The sequence below is a fragment of the Melozone crissalis genome, unplaced genomic scaffold, assembly GCF_028551555.1.
Source record: "Melozone crissalis strain CALT ecotype California unplaced genomic scaffold, PUWL_Pcris_2 ptg000034l_1, whole genome shotgun sequence".
In the NCBI taxonomy this organism is placed as follows: domain Eukaryota; kingdom Metazoa; phylum Chordata; class Aves; order Passeriformes; family Passerellidae; genus Melozone; species Melozone crissalis.
The window spans coordinates 5,189,838-5,202,758 of NW_026535812.1; the positions used below are offsets into that span (position 1 = coordinate 5,189,838).

Here is a 12,921-nt window from a genome sequence, read left to right on the forward strand (position 1 = left end):
TTCATGTCCTCTTGCTGATTACAGAGTGAATTTTGGGGTCCAGGGCCTTTCTGTGCCCTGCTCTGCACTTTGCCACTTCATGCAGTGCTCAGGTTTCCTCTGCTTAATGCCTGAGGACAGAGTTAGGTTTGTTCAGTAAGAGGAACACTCCTCTTAGAGCTACTCAGTGACAGGACAGGAGGGAACAGACAAAAATTGCCATAAGGGAAATTCTGGTTAGATATTAGAATTATTTCCCTCTCAGGCAGGATGAATGGGCATGGCACAGGAGCTCAAGAGAGGTTGTGGAATATCTGCTATTGAGGTCTCCATTCCAAAATCCCACAGGACCCTCACCAACCTGCTCCACCTCCAGTCATGGTTATTTTGTCACTCTGTGCTGCAGAATGATGAGATTTTAATCCTTTAATGTCCTTGGCAATATAATAACAATCATTTTTACAGGATTATGTTGGTTCTTGTGTTTGGTTTTGGAGTCAGCCCAGGTTGTCTTGCAGAACTCCAAACTGCCTCCTCAGAGTGTTGGAGTTAACAGAGCTGGGATGATTCTTCTCCATTGTAAACTCTGTAGTATTTGTCTTATTAGCTTATTTCCTGGATGAGGTGGGCCTTTATCTTCCCTTTTCTGTCTTGGGTAGTTCATTAATGGCTTTGAGAGGAATTCCTTCTGCCTCCCAGCATTCCTTATGCCCAAACACAGTTTGGTCAGAATAAAGAACTACAAATTGCCTCACCTTGCATTGGTGGGCTCAGATTTTCTATTTGAGTGCTACAGGATTCTCTTCTGCTTCAGGCCTGTTGATATGGAATTGAGTGAATATCCTTCTGTCTCCTGAATGCCCTTTGCTGTTTGGTCTGGCCTTTCTTACTGTTTGTGGATCCTTTCAGCTGCAAGAGGATGATGTTGGCCATGGGTGCAAGTTGTGTGCTGATCAGGCTGGATTCTTTTAAGTTATATGCTGATAAATTAACAACTTGCCAGCCACAAACTGTTCTAAATTCCTTTAATCCAGTTACAGGATTCCTTCTGCCTTTTCACTGTATTAAGTGTGACTGAAAGGTTTGAGTACTGAGGTTTGAGATTGCTGTTTTATTTTTATTTTGCCCTATTCAGGTGGCTATTAAACAGATCAATTTGCAGAAACAGCCCAAGAAGGAGCTGATAATTAATGAGATCTTGGTAATGAAGGAGCTAAAGAACCCCAACATAGTCAACTTCCTGGACAGGTAAATGCAGCCAGCTGGCTGATTCCTCATCCCAAGGGGGTTATCCCTGCTCAGACCTGCTCTTCCTCTACCTGGGGGTCTTGGAAGCAGGTGAGGCTCTCTGTAGAGTGTCACCCTGATGGCACAGGGACATGCTTTTGGTTTTCTCTTTGTAGTTACCTCGTAGGGGATGAATTGTTTGTGGTGATGGAGTACCTGGCTGGAGGCTCTCTAACAGATGTGGTCACAGAGACATGTATGGATGAAGCACAGATTGCTGCTGTGTGCAGAGAGGTGAGTGTGAGGGGCTGGGTTTGAGGAATGAAGGTGCTCCCTATTCCCTTAATTTTTATGGCATGCTCAGGTTAGCACTAATTGCCACAATTGCTGCTGAAGTAAAGAATGTTGAGTAAAGAATGTTCATTCTTTACTGTTGAGTAAAAAATGAATGGTACCATGAGCAGAAATCAAAATTGCAGAAAATAACAAAATTAGGTTAACTCAGAAAACTAGCGCTTTGCAAGTTGTAAGACAAAAGAGGTACAGTGGTTTTTGAGAATGTTTGGTGATGGAGCAAATAAAATCCGTGGGTTTGGTACCTGGGGTGCCTCGTCCTGCTGACAGTGTTAACAAAAAGATGTGAACAATGTGGACTATTATTAACAGAATAATATGAATAAAGTTCAGGGAGGAGCAATAGGGAAGTTTAGCAGCTGGAAGGAATGGCTTTTTTTAATTTGGACTAACAAGGAACATTCAGAGGCACCAAGAAAAAAATTGCATATTCATGTATGGGTAATGTAGAAAGGAGAAAAATAAAAGAAAAATAAAAACTCCTGAAAGCTTTGAAGTGTTTTCCAGAAGGAAGAAGGGGAATGGTGTCTGCTCACAGTTTGGAAGTGGATCTGCTGAAACAGGAGTATGTTAAACATACACTAAAATAAAGATGAACTGAGTGCAGACTATCCCTTTCTCACTTCAGTCATTCCCATAGTATGTGGCATCTATAGTTCTGTGCCAGCTAAGCTTTATGGATTTCTCAGGAAAATAATGCTCCAGAAGGCTGTAGATGGAATAACTTCAAGGTTGCAGTAACATTTCAAATGGAAATGTTAAAAGCAGCTGATACCACATCTTATCAGTGGTTTCTGCCCTGAGCAAGTGCCAGTATCCAGCTCAGGCTTGATTTTATCATGGCAGAAGGAGAATTGTGTTATCTGCTGTGCAGGAGAAACTGGAGGCTTTTAAGAAGCCCATCTGACTCCATCAGCATGACGAGAGGTTTTGTGACTCACCCCAAGGGAGGGGAGGGAAAGCAAACTTGCACAGTAACGTGTATGGACAGGGAATGGTTTCCAGAGAAACCAGAGCTGGAAGCAGAGAACCAAAAGAGTAACTATTTACTGTGACAGTAATCAGCTTTTCTGAGGAAGAAATCAAATACTGAACTATTGTACTTCATCATAACTCTGCTGCCCAGTGTTTTAGATACATTTAGTTTTGCAAATCAGTGTCACTTTGCTAAAGCAAACTAAGATTAAAAGAAAAAATTCAGTGGGGACATCTGTGCCAAGCTGCAAATGGCAAATGTTCTGCTTAGATGGAAAGAGAAAAATCTGGCTTTTGTTCTTTTGCCTTTTATTCTCAAATAACAAAAGTAAATTTCATTATGGTTTTGGGCAGCAACTTAGTGTGAAAGATTTTCATCTGAAAACAATGCAAACCAGTATTAGAGCCTTTCAGAATGAAGATGTTTTGCAGCCTTCACTGTAGAAGCTGTGTGGATGTTGGACATGAAGCCTCACCAGTTCCTCTTGGTGAGACCTCAGCCTGAAAAGCTCTCACTTAATCCTTTATGAATCTGTGGGATGTGCCAAAATTAACATCAGGGATTTCTGAGAGCATCTTGGGAGATGAGGAGTTTAAAGGATTCATTTGTTAAGATAGAGAAACTCCACAGTGAAATGATTTTTGAGCTCCTGAAATCCAGAGTGTATTTTTTTAGCCCAAGAGCTTCCTCTGCTGGTTATTTTCAATAATACCTTTCTATTCTTGCACTCTGAGCTGGCTGAGGGTGTGAACTTGGCTTTGAATTTGTGCTCAAGTGCAGCAGTTCTGTTCCTGGATGCTGAGTGGTGTTTTGTTCTCTCCTATCCAGTGCTTGCAAGCGCTTGAGTTCCTCCATGCCAACCAGGTGATCCACAGGGACATAAAGAGTGACAATGTGCTCTTAGGAATGGATGGATCAGTTAAATTAAGTGAGTAGCCAACAATTGTTTCATGTTCTGTTTTCCCTTTTGCAGGAATCTCTAGCTCAGTGTGTGTAAATTGACAGAAGGAGAATTAGCAGGGAAATTTAAGGTGGTTTTTATTGACTATGAGTAATAGAAACCAATTCTGTTATAAAATATGTATCAGACAGCAGGTGCTGATACTCGGAGGGCCCTCAGATTGGGGCTGTGAATGTGTTGGCCCAGAAGGATGATGAAGCAAACCTGTGGCCCCATGAATTCGTTGGTAAATAGGAACTAACTGGCACAGACAGTGAAGCAAAATGGAAATGATTGCAAGAGCAAAGTTGCAGCAAACTGCAGTGACTTTGTTAGGGTGTCAGGAGTTGATATTAATGCTTTGCCCCATTCATGAACAAGAAAATTAGACATTATTTGTCATTTATTGCAATCTAGTCTAACCCTGTACCTTTTCTTGGACTGGAAGTGTAACACTTTCATGAATATAATCATGACAAAACAAACTGCTTGCTTTTCAGGTAATGGTTGTGCATGCATGGGCTTGGACAGTAAATCCTTTTCTGGTGTGTGTAAATAAAAATGATGTGAAAGCACTGGTAGCTGTCAGGACTGTTGAGAAAGAGGTGCATTATCTGCTTTTCTTGTATGTAGGAATGTACAAAGCATATAACAATCAAAGAGTTAAGGCAAAAAGATGTGAAGCAAAAAGTGTTTTCAGTAGGAATCTGAAGTGCCATGAAAATGTGTCTTAGCAATATTCCTATTCTAGATGGTTTCCAGTCTCATTTTATTTATGAGATGGAGTGTGAAGAAAGATTACCAGCAACCTGATTTGCATGCCAGCATTGTTGGATGCACTGCTTGCTTGCATAGGGAATTTTTATTTTAAGGATGTGATCTGTCTGTGCACAAGCTGTGGATTCAGAGGCTGAAGAGAAATGAACAGTTACAGCAGAGGATGTGGCTGAGAAGAGTTAGCTGGAGAAGGATCAAAATTGCAAAAGAGGTGTCAAAGCAAAGTGGCCAAAGGACAGAGTTAGTAGCTGAGTCAAAATCATCATGCCAGCACATTGGGGGCGGATGAGGAGGAAGGAGACACAGGAGGAGACAGGAGTCAGCTGCAAAAATTCCCTGTATGAAGGGGAGGTGGTGTAATCAGTGCTGAACCAGCTGTTCTGGGCTGTGTGGTTATGGTGCTTTAGCAGAAGTTCAGGGTGGGAGAAGCTGCACCTTCTTTTTGAACTCTTGCCCTTCTCTGAGGGGGTCTGGTGGCAGGACAGGTGTCACCACTGCAGCTACACATGCTGCTGGTGGGTGGAACTGTGCTCCTGCCTGTCTTCTTCCTCTGTGCTGGTGGCTGGTGCTGCAGGCCTGGCTGGAGGGTCAGGAGAACACAATGCTGCTGCTTCCCTGGGCTGGTCACAGAAATGGGCCATGCTGGGAGGTGGCTGTGACACCTTGATAAGGCCAAAAAGTGCAGGAAGAACTTGGTGACTCCTATAGGGTTGGTTTTTGTTTGGTTTTGGGTTTTTTTAAGGCATCATTTTGACTGTCAGGGTGGGTTAGTTCTGTGTTAAATGGTCTTGGCACAACTTGGCACTTCCATGACTTGGCTCTTTCCTTAGCACTGCTTGGCATAACGCTTCCAAAATCGCCCTGGAATTTAAATTTCTCTCTCTCTTCTCTCCCTCTCTCTTTCTCTCTCTCTTTTCTCTAACTTAGTGTCAATGATAAGGTAATATCTGTCTCCTGCCTTAACTGTGTTCTTATTGATGCTTTACATGCCTGGGAAGTGGGAGTGCTGCAGCTGGATAAAGTAACATGATGGGACATGCATTGCTGCTGCACCTGAAGCTATAGGAATAGGTGACTTTTCTCCTTTTCTTGAGTGTGGTTGTTCTCTTTGGTAGTTACCTTGTGGAAAGGTTTGTTTGTCCAGGTTCCTGCTGCTGAGTGGGGTAGCACTGCACTTCCCTGGAGCCTTGTTTCCGTGTCTGTCAGCTGTAGTACCTGTATAGATGGCCAAAGTGCTGTGAAATGTTGACCTCAGTAGCTGCACAAGTACAATCTGTTTAGCAGGGCAGAAGCCATGGAGTGTGGATGCATTTCTTCTAATTCAGGCTGTGTAAGACACCAGATGCAGAACACTCTGCCTGTGTTCTGCCTGATTGCTTATTTTGGCTGTTACCATTCCAGAACTCTTGACTGGGCAAAACACCATTCTTCTGCAGGGTAATTCTTATTTCCAGAGGACAAAAGCCTTGTCTTCACTCCATGGAATTCTGCCCTGCTTAAGCACCTTCAGGTTTTGTATTTTCATTGCACGTTGGCTTTTTAAATACGGAGAATGTAGTGGGGGAGGAAAGAAGAAACCGCTTCCAAAACCCCTCTCAATGAAATGTATGTGTAGCAATAGAAAAGTCTTCTAGAAAAGCTTCTTGGTGTGCACCAGTTTGACCTGTTAAACTTGTGTTGTCCTGCAGCTGACTTTGGGTTCTGTGCCCAGATCACCCCTGAGCAGAGCAAGCGCAGCACCATGGTGGGGACTCCGTACTGGATGGCTCCCGAGGTGGTGACACGGAAAGCCTACGGCCCCAAAGTGGACATCTGGTCCCTGGGCATCATGGCTATTGAGATGGTGGAAGGAGAGCCCCCATACCTCAACGAGAACCCCCTGAGGGTAAGAAGCTCCCGGTGTTGCTGGAACTGGGTGTTCACCACTTGTTCGTTAATTGCATCTGCATTAAGAAGAAAATTAAATGAAAAAGCCAACAAGCTTCAGCAGTACAAGAAAATTTTTCCAAAGGAAGACAGCTGTCTTGAATTTGCAGTCAGCCTTACCCTGACTCCCCATCCCTGGAAGTGTCCAAGGCCAGGTTGGACAGGGCTTGGAATAACCTGGGATAGTGGAAGGTGTCCCTGCCCAAGGCAGGGGGTGGAACAAGTTGAGCTTTAAGGTCCATTTCAACCTAAACCAGTCTGGGATTCTGTGATGGTACTTAGAAGATTTGCCTGCCTGTAAATAAAACACAGGACTTTGACCTCAGGCCTCTGTGATAGTCTGGGGAAAGTAAACCCAAGATATTGTTGAAAGTGCTGCTGTGTCACAAACTGATGTTTTCTTTGCTAAGGTCAGTGTCTGTTGCCAAAAGATCTTGAACATTATTTTGCTACTAGCAAGAATAGGTCGTGAGTGCCTACATTTGTGGCATTTTTACATTTCTAATCTCTGAAGTTGAGGAGATGTAGCTGCAGAGCCCTCTCATCTGAGGGCTTACCACAAGGCAGGTCAGTTTGTCATCTTTTAAAGCTTGGTTTTGGCTACATCTTATTCTTCATTTTACAGGCTTTATATTTGATAGCAACTAATGGCACACCAGAACTCCAGAACCCTGAGAAACTGTCCCCAATATTCCGGGATTTCCTGAACCGATGTTTGGAGATGGATGTGGAGAAAAGAGGATCAGCCAAAGAATTGCTACAGGTGAGACTCTGCTGCTTCTCACAGTGAGGTCCAGAAGGCAGAGTCAGGTCAGCCTGTGATGAACCACACCATAGACTGGCATCCTTTCTTCTTTTTTTGTGTGTTTTCTCCTGGGAACTGTAGTGAGAGTAGTTGGCAGGAAATATTTATAATATACTCCAAAGTTACTCTATGATAATCTGTGATTTTACTCTGCCACTGCCAAAGTGTCCAGCAGTTTAGGAGCTCCCTTCAGAGGGTGGCCATTGATAGCATTTGCATTGCTTTTCATACTTCCACTTGCAAATGTGCCCCTCAGAGCTCCTGATGAAATAATCTGCTGGTCTGACATCAGTGTTCAAGCCTTGAAAAGCAAAGTTTCCTTTCTACCCACTGGGTTTTGCCCTATGAGCTGAGCACCTGGAGCAGTGACACCATTTCTCCTTTTAGTTTTGATTTTAAATACTTTCTGTGCACTGGCAAAAGGCTGGTTTGTTACATGAGATCTGCTTGTAGGCAGCATTGTGTGAAGGTGTGAGGGAATTGCTGATGCCATTCCTGAGGAGATCAAGGGGTAGCTCTGAGGCAGATGGTGTTGAGGCTTTCCCAGTAAAGCCAGCTGCTGCTTCTTACCTTTCTCTGATTATTTCTTGTTTAGATCTTTGTTTTTGCTCATTGAAGTTAAAGTGCAGCTTCAACTTTTTCCAAAACCAGTGAGATATTCCAGGAGAAACTCCACTGGGCAAGGCAGTGTGATCCCAGCCAGCTTGGGATCGTATTGTCCTTGTAACCATCAGGAGAAACACATGACACAATTGAACAGTTAAAATGCAGATTCATTGCTGCCTAGCTCCATGGAAACATGAATCCTGCTGGAAATCAAACCTTTAAAAGTGTGTCTTTCACTGATTCCTCATGTTTCTGTCTTCCTGGCAGCATCCCTTCTTGAAACTGGCCAAACCTCTGTCCAGCTTGACGCCACTGATCCTGGCAGCCAAAGAAGCAATGAAGAGTAACCGCTAACATCCTGCCACAGCCTTCTTCCTTTTTTGTTGTTTGTATTTTACAAATCTTTATAATATATGAAATTGTTACACTTCAAGGGGGGAGGGAAGGGGTTTTTTGTGGGGGTGGGAAACGTCTGCAAAAGGGAAGAAACTCTCATCCAGAAGACACCCAAGTACATTGTGGCGACTCTAGAGATCCCTGTCTGGGGTCCAGAAGGAATTGAGGGCTGAATTATTGGCCTTTGTGGGGTTTTTTTATTCTGATTTTTTTGTTTCCCAGACAGCCCAGAAATACCACTTGCTGTGCCCGGGGCTTTAAGGGGTTTTAACGACTTCGCTGTAACAGCTCCCGTTGTACCCTCTGGGTACTTTCAATACTTGAATGACAGATTCAAGCTTTCAGAGAGCAGTACTAATTTTACCTGCTGATCTCTTTGACTCTCCTCTTCCTCCCCTCTACCTGCAATCCCTGTGGGAAGCTCCCAGTGACCAGATTCACGGCAGGTGTGGCGAATGTGAAGGTACATCTTGCCCCTCGTTTCTTTTTCGGATTAGCTGTCGCTGTACTGTAGAATCAACAACTCGGTTACTTAAGGAATCACAATGTATGGAGATTCTTTTCACTTTTAATGATGAAAAAGGAGAGAGAGAGAGAGAGGGGGAAGAGAAGTATTCAGCTGTTTCTCATACCTGTGCTCTGTGGACATTTTTTAAATCAAAAATGTGGCCTCTTTGTAGAAACCTTAATGATCGGTCAAGTCTTTGGATGTGGGTTATGGATGTGTAGGTTGGGGTCAGATACTTTATTTATGATCAAATGATCAGTTCTAGTCAGGGCAAGAAAAAATTCCAGCTGTCTTCCTGTCTGCTCTTTTTTTCCCTGTTAGACTTGCTGGCCAGAAGCTTGAGGGATAATGTGCTTGGTGCAGTGGGTGGTTCACAAACTTGTATCTGTGCTCTGACTTGGGCTTTGGAAGTTATGCTGGTGCCTTTGACTTTTTTTATTTTACATTTTCCTTCTTTGTATCAAATACATTTTTGTATATGTTGTAATTTCCCCCCTCCTCCCCCCGCCAAGCAAATAATGCATCAACCTATGGAGTTGTCAGAGTTTAAAGTATTAGAGCTATTTTTTTCCAGTTTTGTATGTGCTCCATTTGTACTAATGAAACCAGAAGAACAAATAACCAGATCTGAGGACACTGATGATAGAGGATTTTGGAAACATGATGTGAACAGATGATGATGAACACCTGGAGATGCCAAAGTTGTGAGATGAAGCAGAGGGGAAGCAGTGCTGTCAGACCATCGTGGGGCCTGTTGGACTGGCTGGTGTCACTCTGATCTTGTCATTGAGGATTCTGTGCTAGCCAGGATGGCTGCAGCCAACCCTTCAACACAACAAAAAGTGCCTCCTTCTGAAGGACAGCGACAGCCTGAGCAGTTGAGTTCTTGGGGTGTTGCCAGGGTTGAGTTTAGCAGAGCCTGTGCCCCTTCTAATGCTACAGTCTATGCATTTCAACCTCCCCAAGTGTTTAAGGAAGAGCCAAGTAGTACCAATGTGCCAAATGAGTCTGTGAACGAATAACCATGACTTTAGTGGGATTGTATTGCATTCCCAGTGGGGCAGGGCCTGGGACAGACAGAGCTACGGTTGGGTATGGACAGAGGACCCTGAATAAAAATTTTTGCACACTTTTCCAAACTGCTGGCAGGGGATAGAAATCATTTTCAGAGAATTTCAGTATCTCTATAGAGAGGATGACATTTTGGGGACTGGTAGCCAAGATATGACAAAACAAACTTCCAGGTGAGAGTGGCTGGGCAGGATGGCAGAGGCAGTTTGGGGGGGATGGTGGAAAGGAGCAGGGCTGGGGTCTCACAGCTCCTGGGGGTCCTGTGGGGCCAGCAGGGTGCCTTGTTGGGCAGGTTCAGCTTGTGTTCTGCTCCTGTGTGGCAGTTAAAATCCGTGTTGGGTTAATGATCTTAACTGTTCCTCACAGGGACAAATCTCTCTTGCTCTAAGTGTGAGAACAGTTATGGCTTCAAATTTTAAATTCAAGGAAGTGTCTCATGCCAGGTAAGGTAATCCAAGTGCATTTGCCTGGAAAAAAAGTTTATTATGAGCCATGGGCACTGTAATCACCCTGTTTTGAGTGTGTCCTGGCTCCCTGGTCAAATGGAGCAGTGAGGAGGCTTGGCTGAGGAAAAAACCTGTTGTACCAGTGGTTCCCTCTTTGTCCATTGCTGGCAATGGACTTGGTGAAACTCCTTGTGCCAGAGTTAAAATGGGAGCTTTTCTTTCTTTCATCTTTTTTTTTAATGGCACAATCTAGATAAATTTAGCTTTTTTAAATAGAAAACAAGAAATCATTAAGTAATTTTAACTTATTAGTTCACTTTTACTGGTGAATGAGAACGGTTTAAAACATGTTGCAAAATTTGTCCAATTTAGCCTGCTTAGGAGACGATTTCTGAAGATTCAGCCATCCTAATGCACAAAACTTGGCCCAGTCCCAAGTTCCCAGATTGTGTGTGTGTGACCTGGGATGATGTTCAGCTCCAAGGCTGGAAGTGCCAGCATCTCCCTGGCCCCACACAGCAGCTATTCTGTGGTGGGGTTTCCATGGGGGGCAGAGGTGGGGCTGGCAGGAGAGGAGAAGGAGAAGGATTTTGTGCTGTGCTTTGTGTCTGGAGGGTCAGGCATCACTTTTGAGGGTGTCTGCAAGGTGAGGAGCTCCAGGGTGTGGGTTTTCCCTGCTGGGAGCAGAGCAGAGTCCTGGGGTGGGTGCAGGGCTGAGAGCTCTGCTGTGGCACTGGGGACCAGCCAGAGCTGGAGGAAATGATGGGAAGGGATGAGTTGCATCCAAATGTGGAGATTCCTGTGCATCCCTCTTGGGTGCCCACCCAAGATCTGAGTGGGGATCAGGTGTGCACACGATCCCTGTGAAGTGTCATTTGGGCAGCTTGTGGCTGAGGTGCAAGTGTGCAGGGAGTGTGAGATTCCTGGGGTGTTGTTATCATAGAACAAACCAGAGTTCTTAGTAAAAATAACCATGGGAATGAGCACTTTGCCCTGCCTTAAGTGTTAATGAGATTAATTGGAGCCTTCCCCCCTGGCTCTCTGTGCCGGGAGGTGCAAAGTTTTGGCTATAGCAGATGGGTCCCCTTGTCAGAGGGGCTGGGGAGGGAGCAAAAATGTGATTAAGGGTCTCTCCAGCTGGAATTGAGTCAATAAATCTCTCTGGTCTGTTTTTCCCTCTGTTCCTTATGCTGTTGATGGGAATGGAAGTAGGTGCAAGCTTTCTTTTATTTTTTTAACTGTCTTCAGATGTTAATGTTGCCTTTTGTGTAATTTAATCCCATTATGTTATTTAATTGTTACTGCAATATTAACTACTGTATTTGTTGACTTTGTTTAATAACTGTTCTTTCAGGGCTAGAAATAAACTTTTAAAAAACCTTTGGGATTTTTTCTCCCCTTTTCCCTGTCATGAGTTTATGCCTTTGATAACAAGAGTATCTGAAAGGGTTCATGTGTCAGTGTTTTACTGAGATTAACGGAATGTATTTGTAATTAAGCTCCTTATGAATGCTTTAATGATGGTGGATATAATTTTATGCTATACCAGCCTGTTTCTTTAAAGTTTTATTACTCATCAGTGTCAGTACCAGCCTTGGGATCCCCACAAGCTTTCCTGGATGGCTGATGGAAGGAGAGCAGCTCCAAAACACCCTTTTCACCCACTGTGGAAGAGATCCATGTGAAGGGAGCAGAGCAAGCACCAGCCTGGCCCGTCCCAGCTGCACCTTCCCCCTCCTTGGCCAGTGCTGGGGTGGGACCGATGGGCCCGGTGACCTCTGGACATGTGGTGGTGATTGAGGAGCTGCTCCCAGGAGCTCTGCTTTGTTGCACCATGGGCACCATGCACCATCCTGCTTATCATGGCACAGGATCCATGGGAATGGAGCTGTCCTGCTGGCTGCTGGGAAGATTTGGGTTTGCTCCATCAGCGCTGATCAGAGTTGGACCACGGGAGTGAGGGCCCCGGGTGCCGACAGCTCTTCGAGGATTTGGGATGAGATCCATGGTGCCTCTTGGCCTCCAAGGCTGCAGAGAGGCACTTCTGTTTTCCACTGGACCTACAGAAAGGCTGTGGGATGTTGGTCTGCCAGTCCAGCCAAGGACAAGGAGGGATTTGCTTTGGGGTTGAGGCCGGGTCAGTTGGCTCCAGATGAAGTTCCTGCGTCAGTTGTGAATGGTGAGGACTTGGCATGTCCTGTGTTCCCTGTGTGCTGCTGGGAAATGGGCTCTTCCCCTTTCTTGCATGTTGTACAGGCTTTGCTGCCACACTGACAAAGGGAAATGAAGAAACCACTCATCTCCAGCAGCTGCTTCACCCACACATGAGAATGGTGACCCTGAAGAGACAGGCTCTGAGCAAACCAACAATTTGTTGTAGTATCTTTGTCTTCCTATATGATCCACTCTTTGTGCATTTCAACTGGTGTTCTTTAACACTGCATTTAAGTGGTTTGGCATTTAATTTCCGGGGGAAAAGAGGACAGGAGGAGAAGGTGCTTAGTGAACTCAGGACTGTTGGGATTTTGATACTTGAAGGAGAGCAAGGCTTTGGCTGATTTTGGCTTGCACAGCTGAAAGTTGCAAGTTCTTGGTAAATCCTCCTAAGTCATGTGTGAGTTTGCTCATCCCTTGCACTGAGCCTGAGACTAAACCCAAGAGCAGCCCCATTTTTTGAGCTCAGCTTATTCAAAATTGCGTTTTTAAAACACAGTTCTTGAAGGCAGTAAATTTGGAGGCAGCAATTTCTCCCTTTCTGGGCTGCTGTTTGGCTGCAATGAGTTACTGCAGAGCTGAGCACAACTGTTTGGACTGCACCAGGGTGGGTGAAAAGTGAGGATCCTCATTAGCAGCATTTTCATGGTGGTGCCTGAGGAGCATTGTTGGGTTTCAGTGCAGTTCCTGTGGTGG

At 44.7% G+C, this 12,921-nt stretch overlaps 1 protein-coding gene across 1 annotated transcript in view; it reads left to right on the forward strand.

The window, feature by feature from the left end:
- PAK2 (p21 (RAC1) activated kinase 2) overlaps positions 1–8,012 on the forward strand; it is a 39,552-nt gene extending 31,540 nt beyond the window's left edge. Inside the window, exons 10-15 of the mRNA XM_054282448.1 lie at positions 1,115–1,227; positions 1,383–1,500; positions 3,365–3,464; positions 5,942–6,138; positions 6,805–6,942; positions 7,858–8,012. Of these exons, the coding sequence (XP_054138423.1) occupies positions 1,115–1,227; positions 1,383–1,500; positions 3,365–3,464; positions 5,942–6,138; positions 6,805–6,942; positions 7,858–7,944 (753 nt within the window). The 3' untranslated portion in view covers positions 7,945–8,012. The remainder of the gene's footprint in view (positions 1–1,114; positions 1,228–1,382; positions 1,501–3,364; positions 3,465–5,941; positions 6,139–6,804; positions 6,943–7,857) is intronic.
- The last annotated feature ends 4,909 nt before the right edge of the window (positions 8,013–12,921 follow it).